The following is a 22,164-nucleotide window of genomic DNA, read 5'->3' as shown; positions in this document are numbered from 1 at the left end:
CCTGTCTCTTCTAAAAATACAAAAATGAGCCAGGCATGGTGGTAGGCACCTGTAATCCCAGCTACTTGGGAGGCTGAGGCAGGAGAATCGCTTGAACCCAGGAGGCAGAGGTTGCAGCGTTGCAGTGAGCCAAGATCACACCACTGCACTCCAGCCTGGGCAAGCGTGAGATTTTTCTCAATTTAAAAAAAAAAAAAAAAAAAGAGCAAGCGAGAGAGGGAGAGATGTTTTGCTGATTCCCAAGTAGTTGCAACTGTTAGAGAACCTACTGACTTGCTGCTGCTATATCACAATCAAATATAAGACACTTCCTCCAAAATATGTAATTATAATCTTTTAGGGATTAAATTCATACTTTGGTTTGTATAGTGTCTGTGTTTATAGGGAAGAGGGAATCAAAGGTTGAAATAAGTCTAACTACTGTGGATAAATAAATCTATTTATGCTTGGGTAAAAACAGGGACCTTGGTTTTCCTATCTTAAAAGAATATAGTTTGTTCTACTCTTACTCCAACCCTGAACCTTCTCCCCATTTCTCTACAGGCAATAATATATGAATTCCTTCAGGGAAAGCCTTCCCTGATCACCTTATTTCAAACAGATGCTCCAATCCCAATCCCTCCCTAGCCCTCTGCTATCCAATCACATTTTAAACTGCATGCTTCCCATCTCTTCCTGATTAATTTTTCTCAACAGTACTTCTCATCATCCAACATCTATGTTTTACATTTATTTTATTACAACGTATACCCATCAGTACTGAAATATTAGCTCCTTAAAAGTGGGGAAGGCATGGTGGTTCGTGTCTGTAATCCTGGCACCCTGGGAGGCCGAGGAGGGCAGATCACTTGAGGTTAGGAGTTCAAGACTAGCCTGGCCAACATGGTGAACCCATCTCTACCAAAAACACATAAATATGAGGTGGGTGTGGCGGCACACACCTGTAGTCCCAGCTACTTGGGAGGCTGAGACATGAGAATCCCTTGAACCGGGAAGCAGAGGTTGCTGTAAGATTGTGCCACTGCACTGTAGCCTGAGCCACAGAGCAAGAATCAGTCTCAAAAACAAACAAACAGAGATATTTGTTTCTATCTTTAACTCTTTTTGAATATACTCTATGTGCCAGATGTCTTTTATATGGATCACATGCATATGCTTAATCCTCACAATGATCCTATTTGGCCTCACTATTAATTTTAGAGTCGAGAACACAGTAACTGAGATGTTAGGTAACATGCTGGTCACATGGCAACCAAATTTATTCTATTTTTTGAGCTGGTGTGTCCTTCTGTAATCTTTCTTTAGTGATACCACTAGACAATATACATTTCTGGTAATTATCTCCGATTTCATCACTTTTTCCTTCCATTAAAAAAATTATCTTCTGGCGGGGAGCAGCAGCTCACACCTGTAGTCCCAGCACTTTGGGAGGCCAAGGTGGGCGGATTACGAGGTGAAGAGATCAAGACCATCCTGACCAAAATGGTGAAACCCTATCTCTACTGAAAAAAATACAAAAATTAGCTAGGAGCAGTGGCACGTGCCTGTAGTCCCAGCTTCTCTGGGGGCTGAGGCAGAAGAATCACTTGAACCGGGAGGTGGAGGTTGCAGTGGGCCAAGATTGCACCACTGCACTCCAGCCTGGTGTCAGAGCAAGACTTCATCTCAAAAAAAAAAAAAAAAAAATCCTAAAAATATACATACCTACTGTGTACCCACAAAAATTAAAAAGAAATAAAATGATAATAAATTACCTCGTATCTATAATTTCCATTTAATCTCTACTTTCTTGATTGAGGCCCTTAGTCATTCATTCAAAAAATACTTTTTGATCATCTACTAGTGCCACACAGTGTTCCAGAAACTGAGGATATAGTCCTGAATGAAATAAAGTCCCTGCTCTCATACAGAACACAGTCTCATCACCTAGATCACACAGCAACCTTTTTTTCTTTTTTTAATTTTTGAGACTGTGGATCTCACTCTAGTCAAGGTCACCCAGGCTAGAATGCAGTAGCATGATCAGAGTTCGCTGCAGAATTGAACTTAGGGGCTCAAGCAATCCTCCCACCTCAGTCTCCCCAGTAGCTAGACTACAGGCATGCATCACCATGTCTAGCTATTTTTTTTTAATAGATGGAGTCTCACAGTGTTGCCCAGGCTGGTTGCAAACTCCTAGACTCAAGCTATCCTCCTGCCTGCGCCTCCCAAAGTGCTGGTATTATGAGCCATCACACTTGGCCACACAGTCACCTTTTAAGTGATCTCTGAGCTCAGAATTGTTCTTGCCTTCCTCTACCATCCTCAGAGCTGACAGTCACTTACCTACATCAAGTTCTCCTATGAAAACTCAAAAATTTTTAAAAAGGATGATACATTTGAACAGAAAAGGATATTCAAATTTCCAATATGCATATGTTCACTGAGGAGCAATTATTCATGAGGGTAAGAAAGTACTTAAAGTTTTTCATCTTAAAAAACTCTGGGTACAATAGATTAATTAATAAATGTAAATCATCAGGGGAATAGGTGCTACTACTTCATTATTTATGGATGCCTTTGTAAGAATATTATCTGTACTAGCCTTGTGATATTCTAATTATTCATATTTAAAGAAACTGAACCATCATATTTTCTATTCTAAGTATTTTATTATTTCAAAAATCCATCAAATTCTATTTTATAGTGGTAGAAGAAATAAATTGGAAGAGTCTTTTATGCTCTCATGAACAGGTTTTCATCAACCACAGACCTACAAAATAAGAAGACATTTCTGAAAAAACTGACTCAGATAATGAATAAATCCAAAGAATCCATAACTCAATTAAAAAAAAAAAACTAAATGAAGAATCTTACATTTACTTTTTCTTTTTTCTTCTTTTTTAAAGATGGGGTTTCACCTGTTGGTCAGGCTGGTCTTGAACTCCCGATCTCAGGTGATCCGCCCGTCTTGGCCTCCAAAGTGCTTGGATTACAGGTGTGAGCCACCATGCCCAGGCTTACATTTACTTTTTAAAGTTTTTAATAAACTTGATGAGAGGCTAGATTCAAGCAAAGACGATTGACAGTTTTAACCAAAACCATTCAAAAACTGCTTTGAATGGGGTAATTGACGTAAAAATTGACATATATCATACGGGTTTTAAAAGTAGTAATTATAGGGAAAGCATTTTAAAATGAAGGCTGAAATCCAGGTGGTTTTCTTTGTACAGTACTTAAATGTGGAAGGCTACTACTCTTTACCAGAATGTCTCCACAAAAATGGACTTTTAAGCCAGTGTAACCAGTATACAGAAAAGTCAAATCAAGACTATAAGCAGTATGATTACTTTTAGCCAAGGAATAAACACAGAGAAACAGCTTACATCAAAAGAAAATCAAGAGACTGATATGAGGACCCCCATTTTCCAAGCTGTAAAAATTTTTAACATGAGTTTAAGATGGGCACGGTGGCTCATGCTTGTAATCCCAGCACTTTGGGAGGCTGAGGCGGGTGGGTCATGAGGTCAAGAGATGGAGACCATCCTGGTCAACATGGTGAAATCCCGTCTCTACTAAAAATACAAAAAATTAGCTGGGCATGGTGGTGCGTGCCTGTAATCCCAGCTACTCAGGAGGCTGAGGCAGGAGAATTGCCTGAACTCAGGAGGCGGAGGTTGCGGTGAGCCAAGATCGCTCCATTGCACTCCAGCCTGGGTAACAAGAGCAAAACTCTGTTTCAAAAAAAAAACAAAAACAAAAACAATAACAACAACAAAAAATATGAGTTTAAGGAAACAAGTTCATATAGTAACCAATTTGGGTTCTACAGATCAAAGTGTAGTTTGCATAGAATCCACAGGTAAACTATGGCCAATAAAGGATTTTGGATGCCAATAATGTTCAGTTTAATTCTATTCACCTTTAACAACCAATTCATATTAGCATTGAAAATTAGTTTTTGTTATCTAAAATGGATCATAGCCAGCCACAGGGGCTCCTAACTGTAATCCCAGCAGTTTGGGAGACTGAGGCAGGCAGATAGTTTGAGCCCAGGAGTTTGACACCAGCCTGGGCAACATGGCGAGACCCCGTCTCTACAAAAAAAACACAAAAATTAGTGGGGTGTGCCGGCATGGACCTGTAGTTCCAGCAACTAGGTGGTGGCGTGGCCTGAGGTGGGTGGATCACTTCAGCCTGGGAAGTCAAGGCTGCAGTGAGCCCTGATCCCTCTATTGTACTCTAGCCTAGGCAACAAAGTGAGACTCTGTCCCAAAAAAATAAAATAGGTAACATATGAAGGGAAAAATATTTTTCTATCGAGAGAATCAGCTATTTAGGTGATTAGGATAAATGTCCTCATTTTAGTTTCTAATTGGAATAAATAATACATTTATGAAATCTATAGCTATAGCTTCTATAGATTTGACTTATAAAGATATTTTAAGGCCAGGTGCAGTGGCTCATGACTGTAATCCCAGCAGTTTGGAAGGCCAAGGTGGGTGGATCACGAGGTCAGGAGTTTGAGACCAGCCTGACCAACATGGTGAAACCCCGTCTCTACTAAAAATACAAAAATTAGCTGGGCTTGGTGGTGGGCACGTGTAATCCCAGCTACTCAGGAGGCTGAGGCAGGAGAATGGCTTGAACCTGGGAGGTGGAGGTTGTGGTGAGCTGAGGTCATGCCATTGTACTCCAGCCTAGGCAATAAGAGCGAAATTCCATCTCAAAAAAAAAAAAAAAAAAAAGATATTTTAAATCAAATATCCATAATCAGTCTCCAATATCCTCTTCAAAATAACTTCTAAAAGTAGCCCCAACTAGTGGTGATCCCAAAAAAGAACCAGAATAAGGACATCTAGATTCTAACACCAACTCTGTCATTTATTAGTGCTGAGATCTGCATACCTCTGCTCAATATTCAAAAGGTTTACAGGAAAATAAAAATTAAAAGATGACTCAAGATTTTAAGGCCAAATAAGAGCAGACTATTATAGAATGCCACCACATAAAATAAATATTTTTAATAATGAAGGATCAAAAACAAAATAAAAATGAGAACAGACTAAAAAAGATGATGCTGTGATAGAAAACCTAGGAAACCATACTACAATGGATGACATTTGAAAAGGATGGTTCTTTGGGAGAGTAAAGGATTTTCAATATGCAGTTGAGATTGCTGATAATACAAACAACAAAACAAAATAGATAATGCATTGAAAATGTAGGCCTGAGGACAAATTGAGATCTTCTAAACAGGAAAGTTCTCTATGGAGTGGAGAACAGAACCTTGAGGGAATCATATATCAGTGCTTTCCAATATGGTAACCACTAGGTACAGGTCACTATGGAGCCCCTGAAATATGCTGGTGAGACTGAGGAATTAAATTTTAAATAAAATTTAAATTTATCCATACAATGGAATACTATTAATCGGTAAAAAGAAACTGTCAAGCCATGGAAAGACATGAAGAGGGCCAGTCGTGGTGGCTCACGCCTATAATCCCAGAAGTTTTGGGAAGCCAAGGCAGGAGCACTGGCTGAGCCCAGGAGTTAAGGACAAATCTCTATTTTAAACAAAACAAGACGATATTCATGAAGGAACCTAAATGCATATTGTTAAGTGAACGATGCCAGTCTGAAAGGACTATATACTATAATGATTCCAACCACATGACATTCTGGAAAGGTAAAACTATAAAGATTGTAAAAAAATCAGTGGTAGCCAGGGATTCGGAGGATGAAGTAGATGAGTTAAGTGGAACACAAGACATTTTTAGGTCAGTGAAACCATTCTGCATGATTCTAGAATAGTATATATATAATGTTATGCATTTGGCAAAACCCATAGAACTGTCCAACACAAAGGGTGAATCCTAGTGTGAACTATGGACTTTAGTTAATAATGTATCAACACTGCTTCATAAATGATAACCTCACACCACACTAATGTAAGATATTAACAAAGAAAACTGTGAGGGAGAGCATAGATGGGAACAATGTATTTTTTTGTGCAATTTTTCTGTGAATCCAAAATTGTTCTAAAACAATAAAATCGATCAAAAAGCTCAAATTTACCTAGCCACAAGTAGTTAGTGGCCAGTATTGAACAGCACAGGCCCATATAAATAGACTGATGTGAGAAGAAAATGAGAATGGTATATGAAGAATTACTTCATTTCTGACCACCACTCCAAAAGTACACATACAGTTAACCCTAAACTATCTAAGATTTTATATGTAGCTTCTATGTTACCATTTTACAGAATGTGATCAAATATTCTAGATGAATATCTTTCTGAAATTATTTTTGTTAAACAGAATTTAAGAAGAAAAATAACATTTGTTAAAGGTGTCAGGTACTTCACTGACATGTAAATGTATATTATCATTTACATTTCCAAATAACTTTTAGAGAAAGATATTACCATTTCTGTTTTCAGAGATGAGAAATTATAATGCTTAAGTCATAAAAGATGAGAACCTAGATAGTGTCATTGTACTCCAGCCTGGGCAACAGTGAGACTTTGTCTCCAGAAAAAAAAAAAAAAAGCAAAACAGTTATTTTTATAATTTAAATGTATTGAGTACATTAGCTTTCCACTAAATGTGACTCTAAAAAAATTGAGGCATATATAAAAACACGGAAACACGTATTTACAAAAAGTTGATATTTTCCTGAAAAAACTATCATAGAAAACCAGAAATTTTACTGCAGAGTTCTAAATATTCTGATACAATCCTTTTCCTTACTACCTTTTCAGTTTTGTTTTCTTGTTTTTGTTTGCTTTTTTGAGATGGGGTTTCACTCTATTTCCCAGGCTGGTATAGAACTCCTGGCTTCAAGTGATCCTTCTGCCTTGGCCTCCCAAAGTGCTGGGATTACAGGCTTGAGCCACTGAATTAACTTAAGATGTTCTTATAACAAAATTATAATTATGTATATTAATAAAATTTTCCCTGAGGGGAGGTTAGTATCAAATTTTAAGTTCTTCTTTTCTACTTAGATCTCCTGTAACCTCATTACAAATCTTTACTAAGAACATAAAATGACTTTCGTTTCTCATAAATTTTAAGATTTCAATTTAAAGTACCATTTTGAATTTAAGATAATGATATATATCCAAAGACCCAATCTTAGCAGTAATTCTCAAAGTCCAAGTTTATTACTCTTTATTCTAGAAAGAAAAAGAAAAAACTAATTTTGTCTCCCTCAGTCAGCCAATTAAAACAATCCAAAAAAACTTACTAAACAATTGCCTTTGTAACAGTGTTTTATGTTTTTAACGGTGGTCAGGTATAGAGCCAAGATCCAGGTTTCTAACACTTATTCAACAAGAGATTAAAAGCAGAGTGTTAGGCAAGTCAAAACCTAAATATTCTCAAAGATTAGCTGAATAAAGTAGTTGTAAAGTTAGATTCATAGGGATCAAAGAGTTTCAGCCTAATTCTAAAAATTGTTTCCCAATGTAACTTATAAATAAATCCTCTGTGAATATTCCTAGTTTCTTCTATACATTAAGAAAAACTAAAAGGCAAACAAGTTCTAGAAAAGAGACTAAATAAGCATTAGTTGTTCACATTTGTAAAGAACATTAAATTTTAGTTCTCACAACCCAGTGAAGAAATACAAATGAGTCTAAGAGTTTGAGTAAAACTCTCTGGAGTGATCAAAACAAAACTTCTATGATTCTCAACTTTTCTTCCATAGAGTCCCTGGCAGATGCCTACTGTAGTTAGAGAAGCATGCAAAGAACTAGGAGATTTTCTTATTCCTAACAATCACATCCCAAAGTTTTTTCTGCAATTTCAATTGTAGATAGTACTGTTCCTCGATGTTGGCTCAAATTAATTTCATTTAAATCCACAGAGACGGAAAACAGAATGGCATTTGCTGGGGATTAAGGAGGAGGAAAATAGAGAGTAACTACTTAATGGGTATGGTGCTTCCTTTTGGGGTATTGAACATGTTTTGGAATTTGAGCTGGTGGCTGAACAACACTGTGAATGTACTAAGTGCCACCTAAACAGTTTACTTTAAAATGGTTAATTTTATGTTATGTGATTTAACCTCAATAAAAAAATTACATTAACCTGTAGACAAAACTGATCCCCTTTATAACTCATTCCTTCTTCTTCTTTTTCAAAAAAAACTGCTACCATGTTGAAATGCTAGTTTTATCCTGGAAATCGTTTACACAAAATGCAATTGTAAGTTAAATTATTACCATATGTGCACAGTAATAATCAATGAAGGTACACTGTATGCCTGTGATCTCAGCACTTTGGGAGGCAGAGGTGGGAGGATCACTTGAGCCCAGGAGTTTGAGACTACCCTGGGCAACACAGCAAATGCTATCTCTATAAAACAATTAAAAATTAAAAAACATTACCCAGGTAAGGTAGGAGCATCACTTAAACCCAGGAGGCTGAGGCTGAGGCTGAGGCTGAAGTGAACTATGATAGTGCCACTGCACTCCAGCCTGGGTGACAGAGCATGAGTGACTCTTATTCATTCATACATACACACATACAGCACTGCTAAAATGCTTGATAACTGTCAAAAGAATATTGCTCTGGCATACATCTGTAAATAGGTAGGGTGATTTTAAATTTGAGGAAAATTCTTACCCGAAGCCTCAATCAGGAAAACATTATAAACTAATAAGAAGTATCTAAACTAATAAAAGGCAAACAAGAATATTATATAAGAAGCAAACAGGCACAATCCTGACCAAAAATGGATAGAAATAAATATGCTAAAGTTAACTGTCCTGGGGATATAGGGCAACATTACTTCAGATTGGTAAAAGTCACACATCAAAAATAGAAGGAATCTACCTTAAGAAACTCTGCAGTAGGAAAAACTCGTTTGTATAAACGCCTGACAAAATTAATCTTTTATCATAACTTCTAAAGCTAGCCCAAATCTGGCCTAGATTCCAGGATTAAACAAAAGAAAAAAATCTTAGAGAAGGTTCTAGACAACAGGCTGACTGAAAACTGTGACTGTTTTGACACAGGCCAATCTGAGAATTCAAATCTCACTGAACCCAATCCTGAAGAATACCTGAACCCTGAGCACAGACAGGGCCAAAGCTAAACCAGGTCAGCATGCCCTGCCAAGGAACATCCTGATCCGAGGTGTTCACCAAACAGGGATCATTTATCAGTTTATTCTTCACTTCGTTGGATGCTGACCACTTTCAAGATATATACAATAGTAGACTGATTAGACCAATCAAACTTCAAGCCCTAAGATATGGAAATGAAAAATACCGCAGAATCCTAAATTATCTGTGGCTTAAAGAAAAAAATTTATAAATGAAGAACTTCAAGTATTAGCTGACCCAACTTTAACACCATTGAATATCTTTAGTTATTATAAAAATTTTATAAAGTATTTCAAAGGCACAATTTAGTAATTGCTTACATAACAAATTAGCCATGAAAACAATTATAGCAGTATGATAAATCTGTCCTGTGTAAACAGTATGAGTTTTTATATTTTATAGTATTCAGATATGCTAAAAACAAAAATAAGTGTTTATTTTGTGATTCACATGAATAAATACTTTTTTGGTCTTATAAGTAAATATCTGGCAGGATACAAATAATGATAATAGAATGTTAGGGCTAACATAGTTTGCAGGCCAAAAAAGGAATCTGTTGACACAGAAGATGCTTCAAAGTTTAACTGTGACACATGTGGTAGTGGCAAAGAATCTAATTTGTGTCACAAGACCTGGGTCTGAGCAAGCTCTTCTACCTATTAATTATGTGATCTTTTTGCTGGTTGCGTAGCTACTCTTAGCTTCAGATTCTTCATATGAAAAAATGAGGACAATAAAACTAACACTGCAGCATAATGACAAAGTTGAAATATTTTTATTCATTCAACAAATATGTTCTGAGAAACTGTAAATTTCTATTTTGTACAAAATTACTCTTTCCAATCTTTTCAAATAAATCAAGCATATATTAACTTTTAATATTACCAAGAAAATATAAATCTAATTCTTTAATTCTTAAGTTCTGGTCCCAAAACTTCTTAGAAGTAAAATTTTTATTACTTGAGAAAATCTGGACTGAAGTAATCAGAGTAAGTATTGACATTGAAGATAGGACAGTTGAGGAATCACATCTTAAAACTGTTTTGACACAAAATAAATAAAATCGATACCCTAATTTTTTTCCTATTAAACAGAAATAGGGACCTAGACTAAGTCCATAAATTGCTGGGTCAATAACCAATTTCGAATACAAAACCTTACCACTTAAAAATATTTTTCAGGAAAATGATATTAAATATGAGGTAAATTTGTCCTTGATGTAACACAGAGAGATTTTTTTCATAACAGAGCACATGAACCACTGAAAACTTACAACTTATTAAATTACTACTATTGTTCTAATAGTTTTAGAGCCACACATAAATTTAAATATCATTGTAACACAGACTTTACTTGGAATCTGTACTGACCTAACAAAATTTAGTGTAGAAGAATAAATCAGAGTTGAGCACCTAAAAAACGGTGTCCTTTCTGAAATATTTATTTGCAAAAAAAGTCACAACATCAGGAACCACAGAAAGTTGTTCTCCATCATTCAAAAGATCAAAACATCTGCAAATTATTTATGCTATGCATAAAATGAAAGTCAATATCGATATTCATTCACTATACTTCAAATACCAAACAAGATAACCTCTATGCTTACTCAATTGCTAGTCTATTCAGTATCAATTGTTGAGGAAGAACTAGGAACTAGACTAATATTGCTTACTAGACTTCATGTAACCTGAAAATGTTTTTAATTATAACAGACTTGGACTCATTCTAATTAGATATTTACCGGCATCTTTTCATCAAAGTCTTCCTTAAGAACACAATCTACAGCCCTTAGGTCTTGCAGTTGAATGTTAAACAGTAAAAAGCAATCCCTTCGATGCATCCAAGCAATTTTAATATTAATTTCTCCATACCCAGATAGAAAGTAGAATATAAATAACTTGAATCTACCTTTTTCCTCACTTATAAAAAAATGTGGGAGAAGCCTTTAAAAATTAAGTTTAAGGCCGGGCAAGGTGGCTCAGGCTTATAATCCCAGCACTTTGGGAGGCCGAGGTGGGCAGATCACTTGGGGTCAGGAGTTCCAGACCAGCCTGGCCAATATAGCGAGGTCCAGTCTCTACTAAAAATACAAAAATAGCCAGCTATTCGGGAGGCTGAGTCAGGAGACTCGCTTGAACCCGGGAGGCGGAATCTGCAGTGAGCTGAGACTGTGCCACTGCACTCCAGCCTGGGCAACAGAGCAAGACTCTGTCGCAAAACAAAACAAACAAAAAAACAAAAACAAAATCAAATTACTCAGAGAAAAGACTGGTCTTGAACAATTTCAGGACAAATTACTGAAACACGACACAATACACAAGAAGCTCTATGGCTGGAGATGAACCACCTCTGTCTCCTTTAGAAGTGCTTCCTGAGGTCCACTTTATGATGGTGAATGTTGCTTCTTATCCTGCATGTTAGTAATTCAAAACGCCTAGCTGAAATAAAAGTTCTCTTTAAACATTACAATTTACCTCCGCGTTGCCACTAAGTGGCTTTGTTTCCAGTTTCATGGATGTCAAGAGTTGTATTATTATTGTTGGAAAGGAGCCCTTGTTTCAATCCACTCTCACCTGGGATGCGGGCATAACTGATGTTTACAGAACTGATGCTTAGAGATGTTTAGAGAGAAATATCCTTTACCACTCCATCATTTATCGATAACCACGTTTTGTATATTTTTGTTGCATTTAAGTTTTTTGTTTTTGTTTTTCTTTTTTAAAGACACCTGCACACACAATTTCCCCATCGCCGGGAGGGAGAAGACTGCCAGGCTTGATCTCCAGGGCCTTCGGGGAAACAGACACCGTGAAACCGACTTGGCCAAGGAAGGGGAGCGCTTCAGGGGCTGAGGGAGGGAGCAGTCCTAAGGTGCCGGGAGGCAGAGGCGGCGCCTGTTTACAGACGCCTTCGCCCTCCCCCACCTCCACAGACGAGGGGTCCAAAAAGCAGTTCCCGTGCGCACTCCCCGCCCGGCCAAGGCCCGGTGAGTACCGGAAGAGCCAGGCAGCCCAGTGGCCCCCTCCCTCTCATCCCAGCCTCCCTCGCCCTCCCCTCGGCCTACCTACCCCGACAGGCCCTCCCGGCGGCAAGCAGAGGCCTGAGGCCTAAAGGACGCCGGCCACTGACAGGCCCCTGCGCAGCCGGCGGGGGCCCTGCGGAGCCTGGGGCCGGCCGGGCGGCCGCTGCCGCGGAGGAGCAGAGGGCGGGCGAGGACAACCCCTTCCCGACCACAGCTGCCTATTGTTCCCGACTGAGGCCCCGGCCGCCGCAGCCCCGCTCCCCAAGTCGCCGCCCGCCGCTCGCTCACCGCGCTGGTCCGAGCAGCAGCTCCTCTCAGCTCCGAGTCCCCGCGGTCGTCGCCACCGCCGCGGCAGCCGCCGCCGCCGCCGCTGCCACCGTTGACTCTGACTCTGTCCCAGGCCGCCGGGCCACGGCTGCCGCCGCCACCGCCAGCGCCGCCTCCGGCCTCCCACCTGCTGCTGCTGAGGCTGCTCCTGCAGCAGGGGCCATCTTGTTGGTCTGCCTCCTCTTCCTCCTTCTCGTCCTCCGCCGCCCAGTCGCTCGTTGTCCTCGTCCCCTTCCTCTTCCTCAGGCTCCGGACCGCCCCGGAGACTGGGGCGGAGACGAAAGCGAGGATCCTCCCTTAGGAGGCGGGACGGGCGGAGGGGCGGGACGGGCGCGGGGACGAACCTCTGAGTCACCGGCCACCAACGCCCGGGAGGGGTGCCGGCGGCGCTCTCCGCGGCGACCCGGAGTCCTACGCCCTGAACCGAGGAGCGGGTCCCTCCGTCCGGCCTGCCCTCCCGCACCGGCGACTGTGTGCTCAGCGGGCCAGTGGCCGGATGGCGAGAGTAAATCGGAGGAATTTCTGTCGTTTCCATCGAATCCCGCACTACTTTACTCTTTGGGCTTTCTCAGCCGTTGTTCCCCAACTCCTGTTTCTTTTTCACGTCTTGTCCCGCACCCCATTTCTTCTCCCATAGTATCCAGGTTCTGGATCGCGTCAGCTTTGTCCTCGTCACCCCTCTCGGAGTTCAGCCTCCTAAGGCACTCAAACAGCCCAAAGGCCCGGACACGCCACTCCAAAGCGTTTCTCCTGGGCTGTGTAAACAATAAGAGCTATTTGGGGACGACCGGAAAAGATGTGACCCAAAGAAAAGCTCCTGAAATCTAACCTTGCGACTCTTTAAAAAGTTTCTTGTCTCTCGTGGAAAAGGTGCCGTTATGGTTTTGAGGAATGAGTTTCAAGACAAATCATTTTAGTCAAACCTTCGCTTTTGAGATGGGGAAGAAATGCAATTATTTTAACACCATACAGTACTTTTCGAAATAAATCATCTGGACTAGAGGAGAGAGCGAGGCCCTAAACAACCATTTAATACACTACTCGGCGCTATCACGTTTTTTGCTTCAGGACTTGGCCAAGAGAGCAGAGATTTGTGTTTTTCTGTCGTTTCTTCGCTGTTTACTTCACAGTACCCCGAGAGAAGCACTTCTGCCTTTAACTTGATACACTGGAATCGGTATCACAGATAGTGTTTTCGTATTATTTGTAAGAAATATCAAACACCTTCCTACACTCTTGGCAGAGAAGAATTCTTTTAAATTAACACCCTCCTGCTACTGAGATCTCAGCTTCTTTTTAGAAGACCTATTGATGTCTTTCTATTGATTGGAATGTGCTGCCTTTGACCTGAGTTTAATCTGTAATCGTCTTTTCAGCCTACTAAGTAGTAACCCCAGTCCTACAGGGAGTGAATTTCTGGCTGCCACAGGGGGATTTAGGCTAGCATGTGCCAATCTAAAGGCTATCTCTTATAGCCTTTCCCTCCTCAAACCAGGCCTCTGTCCCCTGCTAGGAAAAGCAGATTAATCTGCTCCTCCTGCTTTTCTTCCTCCTCCCTTCTTACTCCTAGGGAACCTTCCACAACAGAAGGTTTTAGCGGCTGTTGCTAGGCAGACATGCCAACTTCCTTGTTTAGGTGAAGCAAGTAACTCAACTTCCATTACTAGCAACCTAGATAATGTAATTTCTTTGAACTCTTAATAGCTGTACCTCAATTGGTAAGGCTCCTTAAAGGTTCTCTTGTGCAATATGATTTTTAAGTTGTTTATTTTTATCTCATCAATGTTTCAATTAAAAAATAAGTTAAAAATGGAGGCACTTCCCCAAATTCATTTTAGTGATATAATTAAACAGAAGCATTTGACAGAAAAAGAAGAGCAGCTTCAAAGAAAACACTTGTATTTACAGAAAAAACAAAAACAAAAACGAATCTGTGAGAAGTCATATGTTTTAAACTCCCCAGTCAGACTAGATGTATAAGATACAGAGGATAAGGCCAGCACTTCGTAATCCAGCACTTTGGGAGACCCAGGCGGGCGGATTATGAGGTCAGGAGATTGAGACCATCCTAACCAACATGGTGAAACCTCATCTCCACAAAAATACAAAACAGCTGGGCATTTGAATATTTCAAATTTGAAAATTTCAAATATACATAAAGCAGATAGATTGATATAATAAAAACCTGAGAGCCCATGCCTGTAATCCCAGCACTTCGGGAGGCCAAGGGGAGCAAATCACCTGAGGTTGGGAGTTTGAGACCAGCCTGACTAACATGGAGAAACCCTATCTCTACTAAAAATACAAAAAATTAGCCAGCCATGGTGGCATATGCTTGTAGTCCCAGCTACTCAGGAAGCTGGGTGGGAGAATTGCTTGAACTGGGAGGTTGCAGTGAGGCGAGATCGCACCACTGCACTCTAGCCTGGGTCACAGAGTGAGACTTCATCTCAAAAAAAAAAAAAATTAGGCTGGGTGTGGTGGATCCTGCCTGTTAATCCCAGCATTTAGAGAGGCCAAGGTGAGAAGATCACCTGAGATTGGGAGTTCAAGGTCAGCCTGATCAATATGGAGAAACCCTGTATATGTTAGTCTTTTGTTTCTTAATCAGATAAGAGTGACAAGTCATCAAATACATTTTTGCTCTTTGCATGAACGCTAAAAAAAGATTACTGCAACTTTTTAGATCATACACAAGTCGGTTAAACTAATGCCTTATGTTTTCAATACATATTCTAATATGCCTGTACTATATTTTCTCTGTTTCTTTCTTTTTTTTTTTTTGAGATGGAGTCTCGCTCTGTCACCCAGGCTGGAGTGCAGTGGGCTCAATCTCGGCTCACTGGAACCTCCACCGCCTGGGTTCAAGCTATTCTTCTGCCTCAGCCTCCTGAGTAGCTGGGACTACAGGCTCATGCCACCACACCTGGCTAATTTTTTGTATTTTTTTTAGTAGAGATGGGATTTCACCGTGTTAGCCAGATGGTCTTGATCTCTTGACCTCATAATCTGCCTGTCTCAGCCTCCCAGAGTGTTGGGATTATAGGATTACAGGCATGAGCCACTGAGCTTGGCCTGTACTATATTGTTTGTTTCTCTGATTTTCTTTTTTTTTTTTTTTACAATGGAGTCTTACTCTGCCTCACCAAGGCTGGAGTGTAATGGCATGATCTAGGCTCACTGCAGCCTCTGCCTCCCAGGTTCAAGCGATTCTCCTGTCTCAGGCCCCTGAGTAGCTGGGACTATGGGCGTGTGTCACCTTACCCAGCTAATTTTTGCATTTTTAGTAAAAAAGGGTTTTCACCATGTTGGCCAGGCTGGTCTGGAACTTCTGACCTCAGGTGATACACCTGCCCTGCCCTCCCAAAGTGCTGGGATTACAGGCATGAGCCACAGCGCCAGGCCTTTTCTTCCAGCTTTTTTTTTTTTTGAGATGGAGTCTCACTCTTTCGCCCAGGCTGGAGTGCAGTGGCGCAATCTCAGCTCACTGCAACATCCACCTCCTGGGTTCAAGCAATTCCCCTGCCTCAGCCTCCTGAGTAACTGGGACTTCAGGCGCATGCCACCACGCCTGCCTGGATAATTGTTTATATTTTAGTAGAGATGGGGTTTCGTCATGTTGGCCAGGATGGTCTTGATCTACTGGCCTCATGAACCCCCCACCTCAGCCTCCCAAAGTGCTGGAATTAATGAGCCACCGCACCCAGCCTCCTCTGATATTTTTTAGAATAATAATGCTCTTTAGGTTATGCTGCATGACTTTTTAACCTATTACATGCTTTAAAATTGTTCTAGAATGTGTAAATGTCAGCCTAAAGCACTATTTGTCACATCAAGGCTAGAAAAGACCTTAGATACCCACTTATTTGAAGCTGAGACTAAGAAAGACTGGATAGATGATCACTTACCTACCCAACTAGTTCTTTAAACACCATGTAATTGAGGAGGGGTTTAGGGAGCAGAGAGGGCTGGGAAAAGAAAAGATTAATGAGGTATGTATCCCTGCCTTAGAGAAATTGAATAACCTACTAGGAACAATACAGTAAGATATTCATGTAAACTAGAGTATCAAGTACTTTAGTGATAGAAAGTGCAAAGTCAGGCTGGGCGTGGTGGTTCACACTGGTAATCTCAGCACTTTAAGAGGTCAAGGTGGGTCGATCGCCTGAGGATAGGAGTTTGAAACCAGCCTGGCCAATATGGTGAAAGCACGTCTCTACTAAAAATACAAAGTAGCCAGGCATGATGGCTGGAGCCTATAATCCCAGCTACTCAGGAGCTGAGGCAGGAGAATCACTTGAACCCAGGAGGTGGAGGTTGCAGTGACCCAACATTGTGCCATTGCACTCCAGTCTAGGCAACAAGAGCAAAATTCCATCTCAACAACAACGATATAAAAAAAAGAAAAGAAAGAAAGTACAAGTCCTATGAGCATTAAAATCATTCTAATGTCATGGAACCTATCTTCTGACAGATGGCAATTCTGTGGTATTAGATATGTACCCAGGGACCTAGAAATCCAATCAACTCTCAATTTGAGACACCAGGGGGATGAAGGAGGATAAGGAACAAGACATTGAAAGATAGGAGAAGGCCAGGCATGGTGGCTCACGCCTGTAATCTCAGCACTTTGGGAGGCCGAGGTGGGTGGATCATGAGGTCAGGGGTTCGAGACCAGCCTGGCCAAGTTGGTGAAACCCCGTCTCTTCTAAAAATACAAACATTAATCGGGCCCAGTGGCGCGCGTCTGTAATCCCAGCTACTTGGGAGGCTGAGGCAGGAGAATCACTTGAACCCAGGAGGCGGAGGTTGCAGTGTTGCAGTGAGCTGAGATCACACTGCCTGCCGCACTCCAGCCTAGGCAACAGAGTGAGACTCCGTCTCAAAACAAAAAGAAAAAAAAAAAGAAAAGTAAGATAGTAGGGTTTGGTTTAACTAAAAAACCTGGTTTAAAGTATGTCTGGGACCTGAGACCTCTCCAGTGTAAATAATTTATGTAAGGGGAGGGAATAACATTCTCAAATACACACTCACACACACACACACACACACACAAAATAGGGAGTACTGGAGCTGAGTCACTTGGATTTTCTGAACTGCTTTAGGTAAAGTAACAGTGGGAAGTTGTCTTCTCCATCCTTACTGTCCTCCCTTACCCTTATACAAAGATTCTCCATGATCTCCTACTTCCTCTCCAGTCCACAAAATTATACCCCTCCTATTACAAAGTTCATACCCTTCCTATTACAAAGTTCAATATACTATAGAAATATGAGGAAACCAATGGTGTCTGAACTACCCTACACCTTTAGAGTCAAGTCTAAAACCAGACCCAAATCATGGTCAGCAAATTAGGCCTAAGGGATTGCTGTAGATTCAAGGTGACAATCACATGGCCCAATTTAGTTCTGAGATTTCAAGACCTAGGTTCCTGTAGACTTTATTCCACAGGAGCTGAGTAAAATGATGTTTCTGAGTCTTATATGAAATTGCTTCAAATTGGCCTGCCTTCCATAAAGGCCTCCAGCCCAACATTGAGCTGTCTGAAATTTAACTGACCCCTGAGACATATCCAAAGCTGATGGTCAATAGAACGCCTTTACAAAAGAGACATGAAACAACTTTCAGCAAAGTAGTCCGTTCTAGGCGGTGCTGTAAGCAGTGTTGGCCTAACAGAGAGCAGCTCCACTTTTCCAAGGGCAAAACTCACGGGAATATTGTTGTTTCCACTATTAGTTTGCTAGGGCTATCACACCAAATGCCACAGTCTGGGTGTTTTTTTGTTTTATTATTATTATTTATTTTTCCAGGAGATATTTGAGCAAGGAAACCTTCGAGACAGTTTTTTGTTTTTTAAACCTAATCCCACAGGACATCATATTAAGTTTTTATTAGTGTAAAATGGGTAAGTGTAAGATTTTTGTTTTGTTTTTGAGATGGAGTCTTGCTCTTTTGCCCAGGCTGGAGTGCAGTGGCATGATCTTGGCTCACTGCAACCTCTGCCTCCCGGGTTCAAGTGATTCTCCTGCCTCAGCCTCCTGAGTAGCTGGGATTATAGGCATGTGCCACTACACCTGCTAATTTTTGTATTTTTTAGTAGAGATGGGGTTTCACCATGTTGGCCAGGCTGGTCTCAAACTCCTGACCTCAGGTGATCTGCCCACCTTGCTGGGATTAAAGGTGTGAGCTCCCACACTCTGCCAGGTTAGGTATAAGATGTTTTCTGTAAGCCTCAGGGTAACCACAAAGCAAAAGCCCATAATAGATATGCAGAAGATAATATAAAAAAATTTAAAGCATACCTCTGTAGAAAATCATCAAACAGGCTGATGCAGTGGCTCATGCCTGTAATCCTAGCACTTTGGGAGGCCAAGGCGGGCAGATCACAAGATCAGGAGTTCGAGATCAGCCTGACCAAATGGTGAAACCCCGTCTGTACTAAAAATACAAAAATTAGCCAAGCATGGTGGCGTGCGCCTGTAAATCCCAGCTACTCAGGAGGCTGAGGCAGGAGAATAGCTTGAACCTGGGAGGCAGAGGTTGCAGTGGGCCAAGATCATGCCACTGCCCTCCAGCCTGCGTGACAGAGTGAGACTCCATCTCAAAATAAAATAAAATAAATTAAAATCATCAGACCACAAAGGAAGAAAACAAGAGAGGAAGAAAGGAACAAGGAACTATAAAACAACCAGAATAACAAAACAATAATGTAAAAAAAAAACAAACAGAAAACAATTTTTAAAATGGCACTTATAAGTCCTTACCTATACATAATTACTTTGAATGTAAATAGATTAAACTCTCTAATCAAAAGGCATAGAGTGGCTGAATAAAGTAAAAACAAAAACAAAACCAAGACCCTTGGAGGCCAGGCATGTAATCCCAGCACTTTGGGAGGCCAAGGCAGGAAGATCATCTGACATCAGGAGTTTGAGACCAGCCTGGCCATCATGGTGAAACCCCATTTTTATTAAAAATACAAAAATTGGCTGGATGCAGTGGAAAATACTTGTAATCCCAGCACTTTGGGAAGCCAAGGTGAACGGATCACCTGTGGTCAGGAGTTCCAGACCAGCCTGACCAATATTATGAAACCCCGTCTCTACTAAAAGTATAAAAATTAGCTGGGGATGGCGGCATGCACCTGTAATCCCAGCTATTTGGGAGGCCAAGACAGGAGAATGACTTAAACCCAGGAGGTGAAGGTTGTAATGAGCCGAGATTCTGCCATTGCACTTCAGCCTGGGTGACAAGAGTGAAACTCCATCCCCCAAAAAAAAGACCCTAGGAGCTGGCACAGTGGCTCACCCCTCTAATCTCAATGACTCAGGAGGCTGAGGTGGGAGGATCACTTGAGCCCAGGAGTTGGAGGCTGCAGTGAACTATGACCATTCCGCTATACTCCAGACTGGGCAACAGAATGAGACTCTACCTCTAAATCAAACAAAAAACAAGACCAAAGTATATGCTGCCTACAAGAGACTCACTTCACCTTAAAGTAGGGGTCCCTAACCTCTGGGCCACAGACCAGTACCGGTCTGTGACCTGTTAGCAACCTAGCTACACAGCAGGAGATGAGCAGCCAGTGAGAGAGCATCACCGCCTGAGTTCCGTCTCCTGTCATATCAGTGGCAGCATTAGATTCTTATAGGAGCGTGAACCCTGTTGTGAATTACACATGCAAGAATCTAATGCCTGCTGGGCGCAGTGGCGCATGCCTGTAGTCCCAGCTACTCGGGAGGCTGAGGTGGGAGGATCACTTGAGCCCAGGAGTTCTGGGCTGTAGTGCACTATGCCAATTGGGTGTCCGCACTAAGTTCTGCTTCAGTATGGTGACCTCCTGGGAGCGGGAGACCACCAGGTTGCCTAAGGAGGGGTGAACCAGCCCAGGTCAGAAACGGAGCAAGTCAAAACTCCCGTGCTGATCAGTAGTGAGATGGCGCCTGTGAATAGCCACTGCACTCCAGCCTGGGCAACGTAGCAAGACCCGTCTCTAAAATAAAAAAAAAAATCTAATGCCTGATGTTCTGAAGTGTAACAGTTTCATCCTGAAGCCATCCTGCACCCTGGCCTGTCTGTAGAAAATTGTCTTCAACAAAACTGGTCCATGATGCCAAAAAGGTTGGGGATCACTGCTTTAAAGGACTCTTGTAGACTGAAAGTGAAAGGAAAGATGAAGCTTTGTTTATATAACTAATGATTGGAACCTCGTGTAGGGTTCTGTCTATCTAAATATGCAGTTCTAGATATACTGAGTTCAAATATACTTTGTAACCAAGTAATGTCCTCTAACACAAATGTATATTCAATATTGATTGGGCAATATTAGGTTTATCATGTCATGAATATCAGTTAAGAAAAAGTTGGACATTCATATGTAATGTCCAGGATTCATATGTAAATCATCCAGGAAACTAAAATTTGAAACATAATGTTTTAAGCAATACGGAGAAGAAACTTCCTTTTGCTCCATACTTTACTTTACTTTTTTATTAAAAAAAAAAGATGGGGTTTCACCATGATGGCCAGGCTGGTCTTGAACTCCTGACCTCAGGTAATCCACCCACCTCAGCCTTCCAATGTGCTAGGATTACAGGCGTGAGCCACCAGGCCCGGCCATACTTTACTTTGTATGATCTGGACTTGGGGGAGTCTTTAGAGTTATTTATGTTTTTATAAGAGGTTAAGGACCAAAGATTATCCCTATCACTTGGAGGCAGTTCATGAACCATGCAGGAAGATGTCTGTATAGTAGGCTCCTCTTTGAAGGTGAATATTCCGCTTCATGTTACTCCATGAGTTTGTTTTTCTTTTGTTATCCTTTAAGTTTGAATAAAGTGTTTGAGTGCTGTAGTCTTTTCTCAGCTGTGCTAATCTTCTATTGATGGGAGAGTGCTGCAACCATACTTGGGCCGGTATAACACCAGTGATGGGAAATACCTAGAACGCCAACAGAGGAAAAGCACATCCCTGGGGTTAAGAGTCAGACTGCTTCTCTATCTTGATAGTTTTCTTCAGTTGTCAAACTGGGACAGGCAGAAAGATCTAGTTCAAGCCGTTGTTCCACTACTTATTAGCTGTGTGATCTCATACAAGTTAACCATAGAAATGTTCACTTTCCTTTAGTATAAGATGTGTCAAATGTAGCTAATGTAAAATACAAGGATTGTGAAATTTATTTTATGGAGATTAAAATGAGAAAATATATATAGAATATCTAGTACAATGCCTGACATCTATAAGGCACCTGATGAATGAGAGTTATTAAAATTAGGTACTGTACATTGCATTAGGCTGGTCGTTCTCAATTTTGCTATGAACTTTTAAAAACTCTGGGCCAGGTACGGTGGCTCATGACTGTAATCCATCACTTTGGGAGGTCAATGCGAGTAGATCGCTTGAGCTCAGGAGTTCAAGACCAGCTTGGGCAACATGGCAAAACCTCATTTCTACAAAAATTACAATTCTCTAGGTGTGGTGGTACACACCCATAGTCCCAACTATTTGGTGGGCTGAGGTGGGAAGATCACTTGAGCCTGGGGAAGTCGAGGCTGCAGTGAGTTGTATTTGTACCATGGCACTCTGGCCTGGGTCACAAAGTAAGACCCTGGGTCTCAAAAACAAAATAACAACAACAAAAAAACTGTATCTCCAGCTCTGACCCTATATTCTGATTTGGGGTGTTGGTGTAGGGCCAGACAGCTTTACTTTTTTTGGATTTTA

General features: G+C 41.1%; 1 protein-coding gene across 3 annotated transcripts in view; it reads right to left on the bottom strand.

The window, feature by feature from the left end:
* The window catches only part of LOC144580258 (uncharacterized), a 31,446-nt gene extending 18,289 nt beyond the window's left edge, over window positions 1-13,157 (bottom strand). For 2 of the 3 annotated variants that reach the window (XR_013529505.1, XM_078356269.1), the window contains exon 1: window positions 12,403-13,157. Coding sequence is in view for 2 of the 3 variants with exons in the window: in XM_078356269.1 (XP_078212395.1) it covers window positions 12,403-12,976 (574 nt within the window). In the remaining variant the exon portion in view is untranslated. Of the gene's footprint in view, window positions 1-8,581; window positions 11,882-12,402 lie in introns of those variants that run through there. The other variant, XM_078356268.1, reaches the window with a different exon arrangement.
* Window positions 13,158-22,164: the final 9,007 nt, after the last annotated feature.

This window comes from Callithrix jacchus, chromosome 18, assembly GCF_049354715.1.
Source record: "Callithrix jacchus isolate 240 chromosome 18, calJac240_pri, whole genome shotgun sequence".
NCBI lineage: Eukaryota > Metazoa > Chordata > Mammalia > Primates > Cebidae > Callithrix > Callithrix jacchus.
The sequence above is the reverse complement of the archived record's forward strand: the minus strand, read 5'-3'. Positions and strand labels throughout refer to the sequence as shown.